This window comes from Anopheles maculipalpis, chromosome 2RL (assembly GCF_943734695.1).
Source record: "Anopheles maculipalpis chromosome 2RL, idAnoMacuDA_375_x, whole genome shotgun sequence".
Classification (NCBI taxonomy): Eukaryota; Metazoa; Arthropoda; class Insecta; order Diptera; family Culicidae; genus Anopheles; species Anopheles maculipalpis.
In genome coordinates, this window is record NC_064871.1 from 19,794,256 (window position 1) to 19,818,961 (window position 24,706).

Sequence of the window (24,706 nt, forward strand, 5' to 3'; positions counted from 1 at the left end):
GAATTCATTTCGCTTGAAACAATCGATCATTTCGAACGCAATCGTAACCCAAACACTTGCCATGTGGAATAGAACGACTGAAGAGTTTGGGGCTTCCCTTTCGTGTTTGTATACAAATGATAATAGGACACATAATCTTTCCTCCCAAAATGATGGGTGGGAAAATTCTTTTCATTCGTAATTTTTCACACGCTCGCACACACACACACACACACTTGTTGTGATCCAACCTCCATCAAATAAACAATCCCTCCGCAAGTCGTGTAAGCCGAAGTCTGTCTCTAGGTCATGGAATGCTTGAGATGGAAACCGGGCTGGATGTGATCGTATACTGTTGATGATGATTTCCATACGGTTGCGATCGTTTACATGTGATCGTTGCCGGGATGAGATTGGTTTCGTTGTTCAGTCTTTAACCGGTCTTCTGCCGTGCTTGGTGTTGTGAGATAGTTGTGTCTCCAGCTCAACTTAGACCTAAACTTTACCCCGGACTTGTTGAAAATGTGTTCCGGTACGACATTTAAAGCGTTGTGTTATTTTTACGCGGGCTGTAATTTGTTCATGTCAATCACGGCCATAATGAATGCGAAACGTGCCAGTCGAATTATTGGATATGACAACTGTACCGCCGGAAGTGACACATTCGATGATCAAGATGAAAGCACCATACCGAATGGAACATGTAATCAATGTGAGTGCATTTAAGTGATTGTGATTTCTCATTAAGCTTTATAACAACCAACTAATACGGCAAAAAACCACATAAATTAAATGGATGAAAATTTTGGTACCCATTATAGACACATACGCCTTTCTGGTGGCCGCCAGTGGACTGGATTGTTTCATGTCATTAGTGCTGTTGGTAGCGATATGCATGGTAAGAAGCAAGCAAGCTGTTATTATACAATAGCAAACACTATACACCGTTGTCTACAATTACCTACATCTCACCGAAAACTCGTTGACATAACACAGAGGAAAACTCTTCTCCTGAGGCTGTACAGGCTACACCTGTGGTTCCATATGTCATTCTGCTTCTACTGCTGGCTGGTTGTCCTGTTGGCGTTCCGTGGAGCGGTCAACTCTACCACACTGCTCTCCGTCTGGGGTGTCGTGCTGATACTAAGCAGCGGTATGTATGCATGATGTGTGTGATTACGTATGTGGCCTGTGTTTGCCATTCTCGGATGATGGTTTCGGTTGGTAAATTAGTCTTCACGTTAAGTGATTTATTTGCTTACTCTACCTGCTTTCCACCTACCGATATGGCTGGCACGTGACCGTTAATCTTCCCACCGGTATCGCTCACAACACACACACACACACACGGAAAAACAACGCTAAAGTTTACTTCGCGATGGAGGTTTGGATAACGAGAGGAGCCTACGAAGCTATACGCCAGGAACGTGCGAAGCGCAAGCAGGTGACAACGGTGGAAGCTGGTACCGGTTCCATGCTGCTGAGTATGGGTGGATTTATCTTATGAGAAGTGTTCTAGTTTCAATCCGGCGAAGGAAACTGCTCGTGTGGATGAGTGAAGCCGGGACATACACCACGTGTGATGATATATACGAGTAACATGGCTCTTGCTACACCAGTGCTTGAAGGTTAACTTATCGTCTGTGTCGTCGGTATGTGATGCGAAAGTCAATAAATTGAATTGCTTGTGGTACGGTGAATAGCGTTGCTCAGGGAAGCGATTTTAATGAGAAACGGATTGAAACGGAAGATAATGAAAGTATCAAACACTTGTGCATGCGTTTGAGTAAATGAATGCAGTCTAGCGCTGAGAGTAAGATTGGTAGAAATCGAACGAAATGTAAAAAAAAATATTGTTTTAATAAGAAAATTCTTCGCACATTCAGAAAAATGAACAAGTGAAATATAAATATCAATCAAAATAAGATCAAACTTGTTGTCGAGAAAAATAAAGCCAACTTGATTACTGCAACATCAATTTCAGAGAGAAGATATCAATTTGCTTCACGGTCAATGGAGACGCCTGGTTGTTCATAACCTAAAAGCTTCCAAACGCTAATTCGGTGTTAGAGCACATTCGACATACGAAATACTGAGCACATCCTAACCTAGTTTATCCATTTGGCGGCTATTTAAAGGCACATAACACCCCCAACCATCCTTAAATCAGCTTTATCATTCCATTGACATCGTTGTGCCAAAAACCGTATAACGATCGTCCAGTTAACTGGCAAGCTTCGACAGTCAGAGAACGAAAGAAAGGGGAGGCAACAGCCCAGTTTGACATCGTTTCGTGCTACAAAATTCTAGTGTACGTAGCTATTCATTACACCAGATACTACGCTCGGTGCGCCGCATGTACGTTCATTTGTATTCATATGCCCTTTCCCGGCTTTGTTGGGGTCCGTCGCGAATAGCCCGATAACACGTGGCAATAACAACAACTACAACTGGCGCTGCTAGCCTACATACATTCCATTTCGGCAGATGCATGTTGCCGATGGTAACCTGGATGGGATCTGAAACCATTTGAACGCTGTATAGACATAAAAGAGAGTTACACCGTCCATGATTACACCATGGCCTTAGGTATCACCACGATTTGGAGCGTTTTTAATAAATCCACCACGTTGTAACTGATTGCGAATGCAAGGACGTCGTGTGGGGAAGCGGCGGGGCGAAGAGGTGTGTCCGCGCTGATGAACGGATCAACATTTCAAAGGACGCGAATGGAGCACAAAGAGGGGAAAGCATAATGCCCTTCTAAAGTAAGACAAAACATTTAACATCGACGGTTGTTTGCTGACCGATATTTCCCTGTGAAAACCCTTGACCGTGGTCGCTACGCAACCGGAAGCACTAACGCTTCAGCCTTATGTGCCAGCCGGACGGTGTGGGAAGCGAATGGAGCATTCCCGGGGTTGGGGGTCGCATGAGATGAGCAGGAAGCTATTGATAACGAGCTACTAAAAAAGCACGTGATTCGGTACGTTCGTGTCTTTGTTTATTCTCACAACCGAAGTCCAGAGTCGGGCTATAAACGATTCCACAAGCGGGAGAGTAGTGAGGCCTCAGCAATGAGCAACTCGTGAGTTTTCCTGCTTGTTCATACTGAGATGAATGTTTCTCACTACGTGAATGCTTACTCACTTCGCTCTCTCTCTCTCTCTCTCGCTTGGTATTATCCTACAGGTAAAAGCTTTCGTATATAGAGCTATCGTCAAAGCTGTACGAACGTCAGTACATTAGAACGCGCCGTGCGAATCGTTTCTGAGCCGCGTAACCCTCTGCTCGGTTCGGTGTATACTAAAACGGGACTTGTCGTGTGCGTAAGGATAAAATAATAAAAAAAACACATACAAACAAAGTTGTGTTGCGAACTTATCATAAAGAAACAATTTCAAAGTGGAGAAAAACTTCCGTTATGAAAAGCTGATTCGTGATTGTGTTGCTGGAGTGCGAAGGATCAGTGCTAAACGTAGCTTAGTGGCATCAAACCCAACCGCTTCCCACAGTTTGGTTGGCATGAGGTGGATTTAAGGATTGTATTTCAATTCGACAGTCTGCTTGGTGTTTGGTGTCAAACTCTCGTTCGTACAGCTGGTTTTGAGATATTGTCATTTGCTCTTCTGCTTGTTGGTAGTGTGCAGAATATTGCGCTAGTCGGGTGACGAGCAAATCGAACAAAGTAGAACCGTACGGTTTGCTCGTGGAAAGATCTCTCTGGCGGTGGATGATGGGCGGTGTATCAGTCAATCAGTTATTGTCATATCGTCAAATTTGTCCAATTTCCCACATGTGCAGTATGCTGTCGTATGAGAGCAGACAATTATGTGTCTCAAGATGCCGGAAACTACATCGACTCCTACCGATTGGTGGTAAAAGGCAATTCGGGGACAAAGTAATCGATTTGGATGCGAATGTCCAACGTCCCTCGGTATGACACCTTGAGAGTAATTGGAAACCTTGCGCCTTCTGAACGTATATGGTTTTTCTCTTTAACTTTTCCCACAATCCACTGTAACGGTTGGGAAGTACACCTGGATGCGAATGTGTCTGTGTTTGTTTGACGTAAGTATGTGAAGGAGGACATTTGAAACATTTTGACAAGCGTTTTGCTATGTGGTATCGTTGCGTTTGCAAAGTGCTTTGATGTTCGACCTGAACCACATTATTTGATTAGTGATAGAGAGAATAAATCCCAATGGTGGAAATATGTGACTCCGAAATGATATCAGAGACACTATCGTACAGCACATGTTGATTGGAGTCAAAGATATTATAACTTGTATTGGATTTCTGTTATAAAATCCAAAAGAGCTAAATAAAACACAAAGAGGTATCCTATCCAACAGAACAACTTCCATCATAGCCTTTTTGCAGCCTTTTGCTCGGAAAAATTCTGAGAAAATGTTGAAATCCCCAATTGGAGACTGATTTATATTAGAAAACTTCAACAGCTTGTTAGCTTAACGAAGGCAATGTCAGGCGGAAATGAAGCCTTTTCTATGAACATGTACAACGATTACCTAGACATGGAGTGGAAAACAGAGAAAAATAGTACAAAAGACTCCATTCAATCCCACAGCTAACGGTGGTCCGCCTTTCTTCAGCTGCAAAGGGGTTTGATCCTTTTTGCACCTTATATCACCGAAGCACCCGCGCCGCCAGTCAACAAATGCTGGCTTAATTATTGTTTATGCTACCCGCGTCATTCACGGTCGCAGCCATCAATCGAGCAACCAAACACAATCACCGAACGATGATGAAGATGTTGCGGGTTCTTTGTCACCCGTTTGAACCTCGCTAGCCTATTTTTTTCTTGTTGCTGTGTGCGAGAGACAAGGAAGCCGCTCGCAGTGTTGGGCTTCACAATTCCATTTTCGTTCAATTAGGTTTTTTTTCTTTCTTCGGGTTTTGTTTCGTTGTCTTACGGGCCTTTTTTTCAATTTCCTACCCATTTATTCTTCCTCCCATTTACCGAACGGATTAACCGGCGTTGCAAGAAGCGGGAAACTTTGCAACATGGGAATGATTGAAGGTAAAAACGTTCACCGCGGTGTCGCCACCACGGGATTGCCTCATTTGCAATGGAAATTTAGCCTCCGGGTGCAGAATCAACGCGCTGGCGACACCAAGGAAAGTGGGCACCCGCCAGGAACAATTCGCTCCTTCTTGCATTCCCAGTTCTTGAGAATGTACGACCATAGAGGTGGCAGACGCTTGGCAATGCGCCAATTGTGCGTTTGCCGAGTGGAAAAGGATATTTTACCAACAGACACAGGGCAGAAGCAAAGTCAAAGCACGCTAACCGGGGCATGTCATCCGTTCGCACCGATATGCTGACGGTGATAAGAGCTTCTGTCCAACTAAGGGCGTCGAACACGAGCTTTATGGATCGACACGGCGTCAATTGATCGTTGTGAAGTGTACGAAATGTAAATTGAATTTGCTCTTCATTAAGTGTTTGAAAGGAAACTTTAAATTCAAATACCCCTTTTTCCTGGTAGTTATCGGAACCGGTTCTACAACTTCCGCCCGTGTTCCAAAGTCTAGCGTCCCCAGTCTAGCCATCCTGCTTTTGTGCTGCTCTCGAGGGTATTGTTAGAAAATCATTGAATCCTAGCTTAATGTGGCTGCCTCGTTGTCAGATGCTAACGGCATCGGTCGAGGAGTGGAACGAAGCACGTTGTTGTGGAAACTTTTCGTTCAACTCGAAAAACAAATCTCTTTTTCACCCGACCCAAGTCCGAAACCCAGCCCGAGCCCAAAATTGTAAGATCAACAGTGGGAACCAGAATTAGTCAACACGGGGGAGCCAGCCAGCTAGCCATCAACGATTAGTACTGTTTACCCTCGTGGCTCGGTTTGCTGTGGCTGTTGTGGAGATTTAGTGTTGGATCCTGTGCCCGCAAAACCATGCCAAGGATGGAATGAATTGTTAACGCATGAGCTACGGCAAACCTTTCTGATATGGTGCGCTCGTTCGAAATGATAAATATTCTGCTGAGCGCATTCGGGTGAATTTTATTTCAACACGCTTTTCACGCAATATTTAGCTTCGGGGTGAATAAGAAATTAGGCGTTTGCTTTTATGTGAAGGAAGCTACTTAGCAATATTTCACGTAAAAGCATACGTTACATTACCAGCCATTGCATGGTCGTTGGGATAGAATTTCCATGGCTTTCTGGACGAGCTTTTAAATTAACACTAACGGAGTATTTAAATTTCGAAACTCGCTATAGAATCTGTCCTTTCTTTCTTCCTGAAAGTGATTTTTTTTGCTAGTGGTCGCTCGCCCAAATGTCCGGACCAGAGTTTAACCGGGTCGGGACATGACGTCAAAACTTCGGGAACAACCCGATATATCAAATACGACTGTTAGGTCACAGAAGTGCACAAAAGCGCGACAGAAGGAACAGAAGCATAACTTTTTCGAAAGAAAAGGTACACTTTTTTGGTGCTGTTGCCCTGTTGTCTTTTTTATGTTTTAAAGATTTTTTTATTCTATTTTATTTTATGATAGTTTTTGCTTTATCCTGCTTTCTCCAGACAATCAAGTTATTAGACGATAAATTCATGGAAATACTCTTAAAAACCACTAGTTAAACGATTTGGTTAGCTTCAAAAGCTTTATGGTTTGCATTCGAAATGGAATCATAATTCCAAAAAAAAGAATTACAGCCATTTCTTTCCGAATAATTTCCCTTTTCAATAAAAATTAACAAACAATTTTGTTTAAACTTTCGCTGCTGTTGGGTATATCACTACACGTTAGCATAACTTTGCCTCGTATAAGTTAAATCTAAACACGTCACTTCTATGCTAATAACTGTCATATCTAATAAAACATAATCATTTTTAAAACGGCACCACCGGTGATAAGTGCGCAATGAATGTAAAACACTAATCTTCCCACAGTTATTACGGACAATCTTGGCCATGATTATTCAGCAGCTTGGCTATAATTCGTCGTGTTCTCTCCGGTTGCCAGGCCGTTCTATTTGCGAATGCTTGAGGCTGTCGTAGGACACAAACCACGACGTCGTCATGTCGACGGTAGTTCTCCAATTTTTTCCCATTTCCCAGTCCCCGTACACGGTTCCTGCATACCGCGATAGCGCTCGTCATTCATATATGCGAATGATAATGACAATTTTCGCACACATGGACCTGGTAAGAGAACCGACGCCGAGCCTTGTCTCCTGTCCGGCTCGCTCACCTTCCCGTATCATCCGACCAACAGCTTTTGGCTTATCCACAATTTCCTTTTCATGTCGGCTTTAATGATTCACTGCCGGTACCGGTGTGTGGCTCGCGTTGTCTCAAACATCCACACAAAAAAAAAGAAGTTAGAATATAAGTTAACAGGACGATAAATTTCCACGTGTGTGCGCGCGCGCGCTCGTTCATAAGCCAGTTTGCCACTTATTTGCGGTACCTTCATGAATACTTGCAGCGCGTGTATTTATCTTTGGCCATGTTTTGCAGAGCTGGCTCAACCACTCGTCAAGTTTAGAGCAGCTTGATTCACCTTTAAAATTGGAAATGTGAAACGACCTTGTCTGCGGAGCCTCTGTTGCTGGCAAAAGGATGCCACTAATTAATTTATTAACCACGCCGACAGTGTTGCTGATGAATGCCTATGATGGCCTTGGGGGGTGCATTCTAAGCGGCTTTGCAGTTTTTAGTGTGCAGCTAGAGAAAAGTGATACATTCAGCCAAACATTGACATTGTATTGTTTTCAACGATGTTAGGTTGAATTTTTAATGAGAAAAATAGTTGACAGGAAATGTCGCGATAAGCTTAATTCATCATACGACACGAATTCTGGTAAGGAAACTCGAGAGTGAGTATGCAGGAGGAAAAAAGCGTTAAAGTGCTTTTGCTTTTATCGTTCTCACTAAATTTTTATTTTTGTAAATAAGTAATATTCAAAAGATAATTTTAAGGACCAAAATGAACAGCTTGACAGATATTTTTTGGCTGAAGAGTAATATAGGCCCTCAAGTTGCACGCAGCAAACTCACATGCAAGCTCCACAGTCGTTTGTGAACATGGCTGAGTAGGACATATTGAAAATATTAAAACTATTGGTTTATAAAATCCAAAAAAAATCTTTTTTTAACTAGTTTTAATAAAGCTTTAGTAATTCAATCAACTTTCTACTCAAATCATGTTTAAATATCATTTTTTTTCCGTAAATTGAGCCATTTAAATTAAAAAATATGATTCACTATAGAATTAATTCAATTACACTACGAACTGTCTCGTTTAAATGATGAAATAAGTTAGTGAAATGTTTTTATAAATTAGTCTTATACATAAGCTAGCTTTTGCGACACTTAACAATAATTTCAAATAACTTTCCTCATTTCAATAATGATTTATTTAAATAATATTTTTATGTCCTACGCATAATGATCATAATCTACCGTGATTTTTCACACACGCATGAGATGAAACCCAAACAACTTAAGGGCCTTTATTACTCTTTAGCCCATTTGAAAATGGATAATATCTTCTTCTTTTTGAAGGCTTAACGACCTTCTTAGCTGAAGCCGGCGTCGATTGGCTTACTAAACTTACTGATATATCACGTAGCTGGATAGTCAGTTGGAAGTGGTCGGGATGATATTTGAACTCAGGTCCTTCCTTGGGAAGACTGGTGCCACTATTGCCTCTTATATTGGATATTGGATAAATGGATAAATTAAAACATATTAGGAAAAAATCATTCAAAAGCTCATAGCTTTGGCAATCATTCAACTAGTGCAGCATCTAGTATAGAACGTTGAGAACAATATTATCCTTCTTTTCGTAAAGACTGCCGGACTTTGTTGATCCCTATGTCCATTCCAAACATTTTTGAGTTTAGATAGAATGTTTTTTTTTAATGAACAACAGGACAATATTTTAAAGTTTTCTGATTTTCCTTCATTTCTTTTAATCTCTGCTTATTCTCGCCTTTTTCGGCAATATTTTCCATCTTTGTTATCCATTTTATCCTTCCCTCTTATGCCTTAGGGAGAGCATATCGATGTACTTCGATCTTAAAGCACCCGACCTATCATAAGAGATAATTTATGACCCGCATGTGTCACCCGGCGTTAACATCGTGCACACAGCAGCCCATATGCGTCGCTCCGTTACGAAAGGATGCGTCACTACATATATATCCTGTTGCCCGGAGACTGTACCACAACCGTCCTGCCCTTTTCCTGTAGTTTATTTCAGTCGTTTAGTTGGCTGCCGCATCAAAAGCAAAAGAGGGAAAGAAAAAAAAAACGTTCCCTACATACCAGCACTTTACTCTCCATCTGAAGGTAACGCCAAACAGCGGCGGATTGCGTATCCTGTGCCGCCAGCCAGAGCATGTTCTTGCATCGTTTTGGAATTTTTGCCGCATTTCAATATTCTTACTACCGCCAACAAACACGGGCGGCACGGACGGGAACACATCCGAAGCCAACTTCTTGGTACGGCGCTATGCAATATTTATGCCCAAAACATGGCTCCAAAGCGGCAGTAAGCGTGGATGGTAGCTAAATAGCCTTCCGCATACGGCATCATCTTCTGTCTCGATGGGCCTCGAACTGCAAACGCTGTTGATACTCCTGTTTAGTGTTCCCACTTTTTTCGGCCCCTACCGTCCCTTCAGTTGTCTGTGGTGCAGAATGGTCCAATGGTACCACACGCTTCGGTATGCGATTGGCTACTGGGAGCGGATAAATGGGGTCGCATTGAGTGCATAAAATATTCATACAGAAAATCTTTCGATAAGGGGCTTTCATCGCGTATCGTTTATCAGAGTCATTATTTACCGAGCACTACCACTAACTGGACCCACGTGATTTGAGGCGATTGTTATCGGCTAGTGACGCTCGTAAAATGAGTTATGGGTGTTTTTTTTTATTGCATTAGCGTTACATGCTGCACAAATATCAAGTGTGTAAGGGTACACGTGAACAAGCTGAAGACGTAGTAATAACCTCAAATGAACCTAGTTTTCCAGATAAAAACCCTTTGTAGGCCATAAATTCTAATCTCCTAGGCTGTCTCGGTGTAAAATTTATCTTCTTGTGAGCCTTACACTGATGAAGAATAATGTTGGTACCTTGTCAACTGTTTCTTTGTTTCGAAAGAATTGTGCAATATATCATACGAAAATCTCAAGTATAACATCCCACAAGACTCCTATTTTTAAACTATTTTTATCCCGAAATAGGGGACATTTTCTCCGAGAATCTTATTAAACACTAAGAACCACAATCATCACGAAACCGATTCTTGTCTTGCGTTTAAATAAAACACCGCCACCGAGGCTCCAACATTTGCTCCTTCCAGTAAAAGGACATATTTATTCAAATGGTTGTACCTTTCGCTTGATACTGTTGGTAAAAGCGGTCTTTAAAAAAAACCCCCCAAAACCCTTCGCTAAAAATTTACCAAAATACCGTTTTCTTTGGAAAAGATTTTCATCACCGTCATATCGCCATAAATTGCTGCTACAACCTGGTACACCGCGTGTGGCCTTCTGGAGAAGAAAGGATAAACTCGTTCTTGTGCAAGACAGACGCTAGGACACGAACACACACACACACACAGTAAAGGGATGAAGAGATGCTGTGCTGCAAATGCGGAACACTTTCGGTACCAAATGCTCCCGCCGTTATGTAGAGTTCTGTGTGACGGGGCGGGTGTTTTTTGATGGGCGGAATGGTCGGAGTGACATCGTAAAAGCTTGAAGCAATCGTTCAAAAAAGTAACAACAACAGAGAGCTGGTGAGAGAAGTGAAGCAAAAAAGAACTTAAGTTTAGCCGTGTCTTCAGTGTGCCAGATGTAAAAGCGAAACACGCAGCAGCTTCGCAAGGCGTCTGATTCCGGTTATGAAGTTAACGATGGCAGAATGGAACCGACAGACAGAGAACGTTGGCAGACTGACAGAAAGGTGTACACGGATAAGTGAAATTTATTGCATTTTTTTTTTGAATTTTTTCCCCCGTTTTTCTTTTTTCCTTTGATGGTCCAGCACATTCGCGTGAAGTACAGTATGCTGTGAGGTAACGAACGAATCGTGGCATTGCCCCGTTGTACGGTACAAGTGACGCGACGATGGTGTGACTAAGTGGAAAGTGAAAGAAATAAGGTGCAAATGGTTTGGCGATCGTACGCTGCGTCCTTTCGCTTCCGAAGCATTATGATGTTAATCGTGGAAAGTGGCTCAAACCGGCAGTGGAGTTTCAGCGGACGACGGACGAAACGGAAGACGTCCAACTGTGCCGCAGACGGTTTGTGGCCAAATTGCAACCGTAGTTTGTTGCTTACGGCGATCCTATTAGTGATTTGCCTTACCCGTCCGATCGTCTGCAGCGCGGGCAGACGTGAGTTGCACTTGCAGGACTACGCTGTCCTATCGCACGTGCGAACATTAGGCAGTCCCTTCAAGGAGGCAGAAACCGAATCCACCACAAACCGCCCGTACACAGCGCCCGACGCAGACAGTCGCCGGTTGAAGCTGTCCGAACTTGTGACGCAAAGTGATGTGATATTCAAAGCATTCGCTGGTCACGGCAACGACCTGCGGGAGGCGGCACTCAACTTCTCGTGGATGGCTGCGGGTACACCGTCAGCACATCGTCAGCAGCAGCACCATCACCAGCCGCGCTGGAAACCACAGCCGGCCGCGAATCACGACGATGGTGGTGCAGATTTTATCGTACGACTCGAGCCCGGCACCGTCTACAAAGGAAATGAACTTTTCAAACAGTTGCAACTGAACAGCTGGAAGCATTATTTCATCCTTTGGAGGTAAGATGTAAGAGACAGTTCAAGTTAGCAGGGTCTAGCGGGGGCGCTGGGCATAAGTGGAACGGGTGAAAATGGAACAGTAGGAAAAAAGGAAACAGTTTCTGTGTTTCATCGTGGGATGCAGTTTTCCCTCCAACCTGCTAACCGGATTAAGTGAATGTAACGAATCAGAGAAAATATGGAACGAAATCAAAGGGAACGGTAAAGCCATTTCTGCTGCTACCAATCGGAATCGTTTGTAATGGAACTAGTTTCGCTTGATTGGCCAAACCGTCGTTGATTGGAGCGAGAAATTTTTTCCTTCTTTTATAGTGTTATTGCTAATGATGTCACCTGAAACGAGAAATAGTTTGATTGTGTTTTTGTTGAGTTGCTACCAGCATAATATCGTTGGTATATAACAATCATCATTAAATAATGTTTGACCTTGATAGATCAATACGTGATTCAATCTAAAATAATGAGTTCAAGGAACGGTTTATATAAATTAACATGAATTTAATTCACACATTTAAGTATCTGAACTAAACGCAAAAACTATTCTCAAAACTGTTGCTAAAAAATAGCGTTCAAAAACTGACTAAACTACTTGATCAGGCTAAATTTATAATTTGCTAATTTGCTAAATTTCGTTATCCAAATTGCAATGTGTCTACTTCCTGTGGAGTGTTAATGTAGCTGTTGCGTCGCTTATGAGTTCCTTCTTCTTGGATTACCAACCTTCTAAACCACGCTGGTCATCTGATGGTTTACTAAAATAAGTGGTACCACTTGGAATTTAATCGTCGGTCGTGCCTTGTGAAGACCGACACTATTAGCGCCTTTACCACTCAGATATGGTTGTTATTAATATAAATATAAATAAAAGTACTATTTCCTAATAACATACCAAGGTGGAACTGGTGTCCTTACGCTATTGCTATAAACACCAATCCGATTTGCAGTGACAAAAAGTCAAATGAGCCGAAAGCCAAACTTCGCATTTATAAGAACACATAACGGGAGAGGTGGTGATGCAATTTCATTACCATAAGCATGACGGAGCCTTTTTCCCCGGACCCACACCAACCACCCGCGACCAAATCGTTTCGCAATTGCACCCCTTACACCTTTGTTATGTCGTTTATGGCTGGCTTCGGACACCGCACCGTTTGTCTTGCATTTCACGGAGAAGAAAATGTATCCCTTTTTCCGTTCTCTTACCTTTTGTCTGTGTAACTGGCCCTCCGGTACCGGTAACAGATCTGCACGAGAAATAATTTCATCGAAAGCAATTTCACGCTTTGCTTCTGCGATGCTTTCTCCACACAAACACAGACCAAGGGTGCTGGAAAATGGATGCAACACAGAAGCACCTTCCCAGTGGCAATGCAGACGACACGCGGGTGGCGGGTAAGAAAAAAAATTCTTACAGGAAAAATATCTATCATGACTCCGCTTTGTTCTCGATGCATTTCATTCCAACCGGGCCGCAACCGTACGGAGCACGGTGGTTTGTTTTGTAATGGTAAGAAATTTGCCATCATGAATTTTCCATTTTCCCTTTCCACGCTTTCCTCACAGTGTAAAATCACACTAGCACCATTACAAATGGTTACAATGATTTTATGTCCGCTTTCATTTCCCGACGCCGAATGAAAATTAGCGAAAGGATTTTGTGGATTGAATTTTCACTAGATGCAAAATGGATTATAGCTTTTTCTTGCACCGGTGATGATGTAAAGCAAACATGAAATTAAAATTAAATAAGCTGAGAAAACAAAACCAGCACCTTTCCTGTTGGCATGGCATAACATAAACAAAAAAACAATCAAATGTTGAACCGGAAACCTACTTTGATTTTCTTTCAATATTCAGAAACTTTTTTCCTCCATTTTCCAGGAACATTTTCAACCAACTGAAGTGATTGGTAATGTATTCATTTGAGGTATAAGCAGGCATTGCCGTCTTCCTTTTGTACCAGAAATATACATTCATGTTTGAACGTAAACAAATGCCAACTACGATTTCCAACTTCGATTGTGATTGTGCCCAGTGCCGACTGTGTTGCTTATTTGTGTTGGCTTTTCAAAAGAAAAACACACTCGTGGATTGATTTTCCTATGCTCATACTGGTGAAAAATATCCATGAATGAGATGAACGTGTTCAAAGAAACGGAATCACACTATTTGATGTAAGCTTGTTGTGTTAATGTGAAAGTTTCTTTGGAAAGGCGAATCGGCAAAGGAATTACTCTTATCAAACTAACATCTTCAACTACTGGTCTAAGCTCTAGATCAACGATGCATTCAAAACATAAGCATAAATGAAACATAAACTATTACCTCGCATCAGCATTATTTTTCCTGCCTCAGGAAACATAACATTATTCTCACGTGTACATACAATTTGATACAAAAACTCATTGCAAAACCTGCTCCTAAATACCATATTGGTCACCGATTATTCACCTGACCGACAAACCAATGCACCAGCCTAACAGTTAGGTGCACTAGAACAATAAATCACCGACACAATTGATATTCAATTAATTCCCGAAACATTTAACTAGATTTTCGGCTAGATAAATTTCAAACCAAACGTACCATGGAATCGAATGCTTTGCTGCGTCTCCTTCCCTATTTAAACTCTTTCCCACTCGATTTCTCCAGCCCTTCTTCAATTTCATCTCTATTCATTTACTACTATCAGCCCACACTTAGATGCGGAAGCATACAAACATTACCAGTTGTTCCACCATTGTGTTCCGAAGTTTGCGTCTGCGTTTGCCTGACCGTCTGGCGATGTGGTGCATAGTTTAGAGCTACCCCATACTTGGATACCACTCCTGCAAAGCCAGGATAAGTTGGTTCCGGTCCGATGAGTTTCAATTGCGTTTGCTCATCCTGGCAGGTTTCACCGACAAACCAAGCCACCGTCCTTACGAAACGGTTCCGTACGCAGCGAGCTGGAACCGCGTCTGCACAGTAGTGCCCCTTTACAAGCGGACCAGAACACGGCACACGGCCCAGCGTGAAAGAATGGGACGATAATTGAATTTTCCAACGGTTAACAACCATCCGGTGCCACGTGTCTAACGTCAAATGTGTTGCCCTCTTTCGGTTCATAGTGACGCTACGGGTTTCATCTGGGAGGGGTTTTCCCTTTTCTTTTTTTTTCTTGTAAACTAAATGAACATGCGATGAAAAGTAAAAAATGTGAGCGTTCTAATTATGCTGTGACATTGTAAATTGCTGTAAAATTACGGACAAGATTGCAATCGGAAGTACATGTGTCTTTTAAGATGATTGCTCTATCATGGTGAGCAGACGAGAAATTTTTAGCACGAAAGCGTGAAAGATGTTATGCCGTACTGGGCGTCTCCATCAAGGAGTTGATAATTTTCATTATGACAGAAAACAGAACATTCATTAGCCGATTAAAGAGCTAAACTAAGACATCCATCGACAATGGAAAATGTTAATGAATTAAAATGAAACACAAACAACACCAACAAAGGCTGTAGAAATGGTATTTAAAAAATTAAATAGCCTAGATACAATCCTTAATAGATCACCACTACACTCCACTCCCAGAAGCACACAACCAATCGAACAAACCTCACCACAAGTCAATTGATTCGCTTAGCAAACCATACTAACCATGCTATACGGCAAATGGAAATGGACCACAAAAATCAGTATACAGTGTGAAGCACCGCGCACCGGAAAAGGATGCGAAAGAGATTAAAATGAAACCGAAGCCGTCATGGCACAAAAGTGCACCGTCGGCAGAACTGAGTATTGAATCGTTTGCGAAATGCATACGATCGATGTGTTGGGTCGAGCGCTGCATCGAGCAGAAAACGATTGCACCAATCAACCCACTCGTGCGGCAACTTTGTGGATTCGTTTAGTGGAACTGGCGTTTGTGGCTCACGGGGTGAATAGGGAAAAATTGATGCAAATTTTAAAACGGCTTTTGTATACACGCTCGGTTAAAATGAAACAATGTCCATCTGGTGTGTGGAAATTTTGTGGATGAGGAAATTAGACAAATTTTAAAAAAGCTTGTTTGAGAGGCTTCATTCGTGCTTTTATTAACTATTTATGTTTTACAAACTTTTCTTTTTAAAGAACTATTTTCCACTTGTATGAATGAAATGGTTCGAAAAAAGAAAATCCACAATCCACTACACTAGCTTAAGCTGGCGTAAACAATCCAGTAAGGAACGTAAATTATAATCCGTCCTAATGCAGCTCATGCGGTGGTACAAAGCGATATCTATAAGACACGCAACGGTCGGAGATAATCCTCCAGCAACGAAGGAGCAAAAGATTATGAGATTAAGGAAATTGTTCAAATAGTAGCTTGCTCTCTCGAACGAGTTAATCGAACCGGTACGACCCGCACCGATCTGCTGTTCACGCTGTTACTCCCTAGTCGAAAATCATCTTGTGTCTGTGGCAAGAATTTCGCCAGTACCAAGCGGCGTCTTAATGAAATTTCTTCCGCAACTCAAACTATTTATTTTGCCATTTTTTCCCTCTCTCTCTCTCTCTCTCTCTCTCTCCCTCTCCCTCTCCACAGCAATGGTAGCGTACAGTATACGCATCATGATGTGCCGGTGCGAGATCGGCCGGGTTTCGAAAGTTCAATACCGACCGCACCGACCGATGACACTGCCCACACTGACGAAAAGCCATCTGATGCGTCTTCTGACAGCGGTGCACCATCCAGCACGAACGAAAAGTCTACCAAACCAAGCTGTATGCAAGGGCAACTCTGTCAACATTTGGTTGAAAGTACACAGTCAGCTGTTACGGAAGTCAACCTCGATGACTCATCCTACGAGCAAGACATTCAGCCAACGAAAACAACACCCTTCACAGGGGATGATTCAATCGATTCGACTGTTCGCAACCTTCACACTGACCGCAGTACTCCGACGGCTTCCACCAACGATAACCACAATCGAAAATCCCTACCCGACAGGGAACGTGTCAATTCACAGCACAGCGCCAGAAGCAACAAGAGCACGCAACAAGAAGCCGACACAGCGGAAGAACAGACCGTGCCTAACACGCTGGAAAAGGATCTTGAAAGCGATGGTCAGATTAGCCGCACGCTGAGCAAGATACTGCCTGTTACGGTGATCGTATTCGGACGCCTGTCCGTGGGTAGCGGTGGGACCGGTGACGCTACTCCTGACAGACTGCTGCGAGTCGATCCGTACGTGGGACTGTTGCGGTGGGACGAGCAGCTCGAGGATGCCCTGTGGCAAGCGCTTGGTGAGAGCAAAATTATCCCTTTTTACTTCAATTAAACCCAGCCTAAACCATTCCCACACACACACACACACGTGCATGCAAGCTTTTGAAGGGTTTTCGCGGGGAGGGGAGATTCCATTGCCGGGAAGTGTCCCATTGTGCAAGAATGTAAAGGAGTACCACTCGTGGAAGTGGCGAGCGTTGAATATGGTACTTATGGCGTACGATTCGAAAGCACCATGTGAAATAGGGTGTAAATGACGCATGAACGTTGATAATCGAAAACCGTTCATGGACGTTCTGGCCCCTTGCGCTTTGGCTGACTGGTGGCACGTGGGACAGCTCCCTTGTTCTTGAGCACATAATGATTTTAAGCTCCGATTGCTAAATAGACGAAGAACCAACGGCTTTGGATCATATGTGTGTGCGAAAGGTGAAATTACTCGTAAAATTGTTAAGTCGAGTAAATGCTGCCTCGTGCTCCACGGCTCGTAATTCTATCGGTGTGGCTTGGAACAAAGAACGAACGATGAGCTTAAAGGCGGAAAGTTTTGTTTCCGTTCAGAAAACTAAGATTAAACAGTATACATCTTTGAATATTAAAGCATGCTTATCAATCGATTTGCACACTAAACATTAATTGCTTGCTGAAAAATGTAATTGAATGAGAGCTTTGAAGCTCAATTTTAACATTTTTCCTGAAAGTGGGTCTGTCTGTCTATATGGTTAAAAGACCGAAAATTGATGAATAGAAAACCGAAGATCTGCCTTTTTCAGTGTCTAAACAATCCTGAGCAACAGGGACAACATATCGTCTGTGGCATCGTGTCGTGGTCAACATGTTGGTACACACAGACGTTCAGCAGCAAAGAACGAGAATTTCCACTCCGCTAATGTGCTATGCGTTGACATTTAATTTGCCTCTCGCACCAAATCCCCATGAAAATACTGAACAAAAACACATTTGATGCAAATATTGTATAATATGTTATTGGGAACTGCGTTCGGTACATTCGATCAAGAGAATCAAGTAGAGGAGATGAACTAGGTAAAGATGAACGCTCTATCGAAGGCTGCTTATTCTGAGTAGCTTATGAAACTTCCCTCAAAACCGGTTAAAAGACTTTTTTTAAAGCCTATCAAACTCAGAAGATTTCATAGAATAAAATTTAATTTTAAATTTATCAAAATGTTATGAACCATTTCAAGGATATTAAACACACGGTTTATCAACCATATGGTTGATGAATGTCCTTTAAATTAGGAAACAAACTAAATTTTATTTAAAAATGTAAAGTAAAAATACTAAAAAGTACTAAAAATTTTAGTAAATAATAAGTGTGGTTTTCACTTTTATTAAATTTTATAGAAAACTGTGTTACCACGAGTTTTTGTTAGAGTTTCCCTTTATAATGTCAAACTAAATCTATTTTATCTAAAATCCTACCACTATTTATACAGAAATTGTTCAGTCTAATTCTAGATTAATTTATTTATTTTCTATGTATCCTAAATTATTTCTTATGCTACTTATCCTTATCATTAAGTAGTACCTATGCTATTCAATCCTATACAGAAAATGCCTAACAACCTATTACAAAAATGTCATTTTACTATGATACTCCTTACCTACAATCACTTTCTTGCTCTATTGGTCTACCATGATCCATATTATAAATTGTGCTTTGCGTAAGCACCACATATGGTCTCATTTATGTAGGCAAATTTAAGTAAACTACTATCTAACTTGTTAATTACTAATTCATTATTAAGTTGTTTGTTATTAGATTATAAAGGAAGACTATTTTAAGGGATAGAGAAATGAATAGAATGTGAAAAAGGAAGAGAGAGAGAGAGAGAGAGAGAGAGAGAGAGAGAGAGAGAATAACTTATTTCATCAAATTTTGGAATGCCTGGAGGCACCCTTGCAAGCCTTGCTTAATTATGTCTACGATAACAGGATCTTCTGCAATGTTTTGAAGTTCAATATTAGGGAATATTCTTGGGCTATTATCTATCATTTTTATATTTTTTTTCTTTACTCTTTGTACCTCTTTTAAATTGTTCGCAGAGCACATACCCCGAACCACTCATAATATATTCAAAGCTTTAGTTTTTATAGTCTGGCTATGCGCTTTGAATTGTGGACTTGTTAGTAAACTATAATTCAAAGTTATTAAATATAATTTCTGAATGTTACGTTACACACTTTCACGGCTTATGAAGTAATAAAAAATGAGCAAATACTTTTCCATATAAGAAACGACAAGGACTGAACGAATGATACTTTAACAGAAAATTCCACAAGAAATGTCTTTCGTTTGACTTCATGCCTCAAACATTCATTTGTCCGTCTTTGCGAGTGTCGTGAAGCACTTCATCCAAAGACAGTTGTGGTGATGCTAAATCAGAAAACTAAACAATCACCGGCATGGAACAGTCTGCCCTTCGCTTACTTAACATTCATCACGCGTTTAAAGCTTTTTTTTCATTTGGAGTTGCATTTTCAATGAGAAGACTCTTTGTTTTCCCCCATTGTTGAACGGAGGCACAAAGAAAAAGATGCAAACGCAAAAATGGTAGCAAATTCTTTCTAATTTACTTCGGTTGGCTCCAACTTTCGTTGCCATTGCTTTGGAGCACCTTTTTGTCGTTACACGTTTGTTTGCGAAGCGCTTTTGTAACTTGTTTTTCGGCTTTTTTTCCCCGTGCAGCCGCTCAAATACAACCCCACTCCTATTTGTACTCTCGTCTGATGATTTTCCTTTTTTAAAGTGAATGTAAGAGCGTTTGTTTTCATCCCATGCACACTCGTTTTAGGCTGGAGCGAATGGGGTGACTACACTGGCTGCAGTGTGACGTGTGGAGGCGGCGTACAACAACGGTTTCGACATTGTTTACAGTCGGTGCCCTCGGATCGTGTAGCACCGCGTGCACGTTCTAAAACCAACCCCATTTCAGTGCCGGTAATACCACCGGCAGCAGCACGACAAGGGCGCAATATTTTAAACAGTGAAATTGAAATCTCCACCATCGCCGCAACCACCTTCGAACGTACGCAGCCAGTTACGTGGGATGCGCTACCAGGCGTCTCCATTGCACCACCGTTCGGCGATGACGATGATGATAATGTTGAAAGAAAAGGGAAAAGAAAACTCAAATCAAAACAAACGGCAGCCGGTGGATGGAGACGGAAAATGAAGTTCCTGGAAAAGGTTAATGAAAAGAGTGTATTGAAACCGTCGGCGAGTGAACCCATTTCGTCAGAAGCTGCTTCCCAGCGGACACCCACGATGCAAGACGGATCCGTTCCACTCCAGGAACGCTGGTTTATGGAACCAGCCGCCGAGACAACGCATCATAATCGACAAACGGATGAGACTGCCGATGAAAGCACGTGGCGTGTCTGCGAGGGACATAATATCGAGCAGCGAAACTGCAACATGTTCGACTGCACCGGTAAGACGAATTACATGCAGAAGCGCATTGTTTGTTTTCAATCCCGTTTCACTCAAACAGGTGAAAAGGATAGGGCAAAAGAAAGAAAAAAAAACACAAAAAAAACTCTAATAAAAACCACAGCTGCAGGAATTCGTTCCTACTTCTTTTACTGCACCACGAACCGGACGCATGGTGGCATAAATTTGATGCGCAACCATAAAACTGTTCGCTCGTTTCGTTTGAGGTTTGTTTTTCGCCGCCTCACCTTTCGATGGTGTTGTTGTGGCCTTTGTTTGTCTTACTCTTTGATTTATCACCTTTTGTGCATAGGAAATCTTTGTGCGAAAAAAAAACAGCATAAACCTCAAGCCAAAACATCCCCCATCACACACTCAACTGAAATGTGCCATTTATTTCTTTGAGCAATATTTTTGTCCCGCTACGTTTTTTTTTTTTTTTTTTTTTTATTCCTGAACAGCTACTCCAAGCGAATGTGTGTTTGTGTCGTCCTTCCCAGTTGTGTGTTGTTTGGGTGAGCTTTACGACAGACGTAAGCTTTGTCGGTCGGTCTTTGCCGGGCGACCCTGGGTACCGGTCCGGAAAAAAAACATTATGGATCTGCAGATGACGGTTTGGAAGAGTCCGCCACAACTGTGTGCGGGATTACGCTTTCACCATTAAACGTAGCTATAAATGGGATACGGTTTGGCGCCAACGAGGCAGTACTAGGGAACGAAAAATACTCCTGCTAAGTGGTTTCAAGTATCACCACCGTCTGGAAGGTGAAAATCAGCCCAGTTGGCAATGGTTTTGCATTGTATGAATAGTTAAACAATTCTTCTCACTGCTGCAAGTAGAGCTTGTTGAGAAGTTTGACTGACTGAGTCGTAGACAAGTACAAAATGAATTGAAATTTTAATTGTGGCTAATTATTTTTTCGATATCGTTCTAAACACATAGGAACAATTAATTTGATGGCTGCACTAACACCGAACAACTACTGGAGAACCTGGGACAGCAGCATCGACGATCAGATCAACTATCAGATCAATCAGCTAGATCAAAATTTTACACTCATGATGAGCTTACGGCTAAAGGTTTGTGTAGACTTTTTGTTCTGTATTATAATGTTAGAAAGCACTAAAAATGTTCAAATCATATAGTGGAATTTGGCATCCAGTTGGGGAACTTTGGTAACACGACTGTTTAACTTTTCTAAGTATCACCGTCACCAACCCGCGCAAAGAGGACCTCATACGGCTAAATTAAATAACAAACATTCCATGTTTAAAATTGCAGTTATTTAATTTTCATGCTTTCTTTACAATTAATTATGACGGTAAAATGCCCTACTGTCGAAGAAAAATCGTAGTTAAATTGGTATTAAAAAAACATAACAATTGATTCAATGTTGTAAAATGAAAGTATTAGCATTTCTAGAATATTTGAAATACTTTAAATATGATGAACAGAATTGTGAATTTCGGATGGATGCTGCAAATAATTACCATTTCGTTTGGTGGATTAATACGGAAGAGAGTGAATTTATTATTCGTGCCGGTATTTATAATACTTTGTTGAGTGCCCCTGGCACTCACTGTCTGAAGCGTGGGGAAACTTAACGAAACCGATCGTCCTGTCGGTTTCCTGGTCGCTGTCACTGGCCTTGTGTAAACATATGATTAGAATTATTAAAATAAAGGCTAAATCGGTAGAAGATTTCTCTGAAACGTACAAAATCATTGGATGTGATTGCAATGAACAATTCATTTCTTGGATCTTTACACGAGACAGAACCGTGGTCGAAATCTCATCCGGAGATCTGACTATTCAACTACATGGTCCAGCAAGTCTAGAAAGCCAGTCGATGTCCTTTGTGGCATACAAGTTCATTAACTCAAAGAAAACGTGAATTTATTCTCTCGAAAATGTGTAGACATTAGAATGAAGATAGATGATTAGACTTCCGTCAATAATAAAACTTCTATAAGTAACAAAACCTGTTCCAATATTGACCAAAGGTTAATGCTATGTATACGTGTTTATATTAATGTTTGATTAGTAGCAGTACATTTCAATTAACACATGCTACTTCGTGCAAAAACTTTTCATAACTCTTCCGTTACCAACTGCCAACAGTTTGAAATTTATTCCCTGCCATGTGTCCGGGTAGCTACAAAACAACTTACCAGTTCTCCGTCTAAGCAAAGGACTTTTATCCTAGCAAATCTGTCCTGCCGTTTTATTATAGCTGTTGCATTTTTGGTTTTGTTTTGTTCTATTCCATAAAACACTCGCCTTTACGAAAGATGTACGTAAGGCAAAAAAAATCGATAAAGTGTACATGAAAAAGCAATCCCTATAACCGGATGATACGGCAATCACAGAAGTGGAAAGTTTTCACGTTGACCAACACGATAAAATCACCATTAAATTGATCGCTAACTGGTCTTGCTCTCCACCAAGTGGACAGGGTGATGGTAAGGTGACGGTGAAAGTATACTCATCACACACAGAGACGATGTTTACCATGGCCGATTGCACCAGCATTTGGCATAACTTTTGATGTTTAATAGAAGGGATTGCCGAGCCGCACAAGGACCTTTTTTTTTTTGGTCAAGTGTGCTGAGCGTTTGGTGGATTCGGCCGGCATCTATAAACATAAAATGATAGGAAAACTTATGTTCCCCAGCGGAAACGTATTAATTATTTTTCTCGGAAAGCACATGTTTAGCTCACACAGTTATGAGTTTTCATTGGACAAGCAATTTTTTTATTTTAATAGGAGATAGAATTTGCGTAATCGATCCATTTGTGCTACCGATTTGCAACCTAATTTAAACTTCATTCTTTATATATGTATCTAAATTTCAAAATTCTTTTGCAACACTCCAACCTCATCGTACTACAAATTTATAAAGAAACACTATATAACTAGTATTCAGTTCAATTTTCCAACCACCATATTCCGGACCGTCCCGTGCAAACTTTCCATTCCATTAGTTTATTTGTCTTCATTTATCTTGCACGAACGAACGAAACTTTGCACACCGAATGATTGAACCCGTATATTTGATACACTGCTTCCACCTCCACAGCCGGCCACTGAGTATGGTGGTCATCCCGAGCAGCATGCGGACGATGACAACCGGTCGGATCCGTCGCTCACAACCCACCCAAGCAGCGGTCATATTTTTTCCATCCGCTCGAAGCTAACGACCGGCTCAAGTTTGTCAATAAATTTCGAAACCGATGGTCACGGTGGGATGCGGGTACTGCAGGAAAAGTACGGCCTGTCGGAGATGCTACCGGTACGATCGGGCAAACTCACCTTACGCGACGGTGATTGGCATTCGCTCGCACTAAGGTAAGACAAATCGATCCGACTACAAATCACCCTGCCCGGACGGAGGACAGTTAGTACCACCGAGTAGGAGGCGTTTATGGATGATTTACTAATTGGTAATTTACGATGTTTAACAACAGCGCCCGAAACGGTGGCTTCGTAACGGTGTACATCGACTGCCAGTGGAGTAATTCGTTCGTCCTCACGAAGGGTTCGATCGAACTGCCCCAGTATCCTATCGTCGAGGTTGGAAGGAATGTAAGTAATGGCGAGAGTTTTATTTTTTTTGCCCCCAGGTCTCTAAGCATATGCTTTTTCTATGCTTATCTACTTAACGCTTCAAACTGTAGGTTGAACTGCGCCAGCTTATGGTGGTACCTGGTGAAAAATCGGCCCAATTACAATGCAACCCACAACCGGTCCCGATACACGATATGGAAAACCAACGGGTGACGAATTACTTCGAACATCACAATTTGCCACCCGTTTGAAGCGCACTAAGCGGCCAAAGGGAAGGATTTAGTGGGCAGATAGATGCATGCCACTGGCAAATATGCTGCCAATGCAGCAACACACACCAAACGTCCAAATATTCGATAAAATAGTGTGCTTTTTCCTTTGTAAAATAAACAATACGAAAGCCTCATCGAGCACGCCAACCGCGATGGTTGGAAGCACAATACCACATGGTAGGATTGTTTCGGTTTCGATTGCATTGGATTGATTTATTTTCTCTCTCTGTACGTAATAGCTGACAGCTTACCGGCGGCCTCTTTTGCCAGCAAAGATAGCAAAGAAAGATATAACGTGAGAATGAATAGCAGCAGCAGAAAACAACCACAAAACGGGAACGGAATACAATAAATAAAAGTTAAT

At 41.8% G+C, this 24,706-nt stretch overlaps 2 protein-coding genes across 2 annotated transcripts; both read left to right on the top strand.

Moving 5' to 3' along the window:
• The first annotated feature begins 501 nt into the window (after positions 1–501).
• On the top strand, positions 502–1,486 carry LOC126559253 (uncharacterized). The gene is made up of 4 exons (XM_050215382.1): positions 502–691; positions 801–877; positions 976–1,132; positions 1,347–1,486. Exons 1-4 carry the CDS (start codon positions 502–504, stop codon positions 1,484–1,486), a joined length of 564 nt encoding a protein of 187 aa, XP_050071339.1.
• A 9,608-nt stretch (positions 1,487–11,094) lies between these two features.
• Positions 11,095–24,321, top strand: LOC126565155 (uncharacterized). Its single transcript, XM_050222306.1, has 7 exons — positions 11,095–11,793; positions 16,364–17,064; positions 19,864–20,502; positions 21,445–21,581; positions 23,583–23,851; positions 23,971–24,088; positions 24,181–24,321. Exons 1-7 carry the CDS (start codon positions 11,138–11,140, stop codon positions 24,319–24,321), a joined length of 2,661 nt encoding a protein of 886 aa, XP_050078263.1. The 5' UTR covers positions 11,095–11,137.
• Positions 24,322–24,706: the final 385 nt, after the last annotated feature.

Coding starts and splice junctions, on each gene's coding strand:
- LOC126559253 (XM_050215382.1), top strand. CDS start 502: ATGTGTTCCGGTACGACATTTAAAGCGTTGTGTTATTTTTACGCGGGC. Junction 692..800: donor GAATGGAACATGTAATCAAT/GTGAGTGCATTT, acceptor TACCCATTATAG/ACACATACGCCTTTCTGGTG. Junction 1,133..1,346: donor CGTGCTGATACTAAGCAGCG/GTATGTATGCAT, acceptor ACAACGCTAAAG/TTTACTTCGCGATGGAGGTT.
- LOC126565155 (XM_050222306.1), top strand. CDS start 11,138: ATGGTTTGGCGATCGTACGCTGCGTCCTTTCGCTTCCGAAGCATTATG. Junction 11,794..16,363: donor CATTATTTCATCCTTTGGAG/GTAAGATGTAAG, acceptor CCCTCTCCACAG/CAATGGTAGCGTACAGTATA. Junction 17,065..19,863: donor TGCCCTGTGGCAAGCGCTTG/GTGAGAGCAAAA, acceptor CACTCGTTTTAG/GCTGGAGCGAATGGGGTGAC.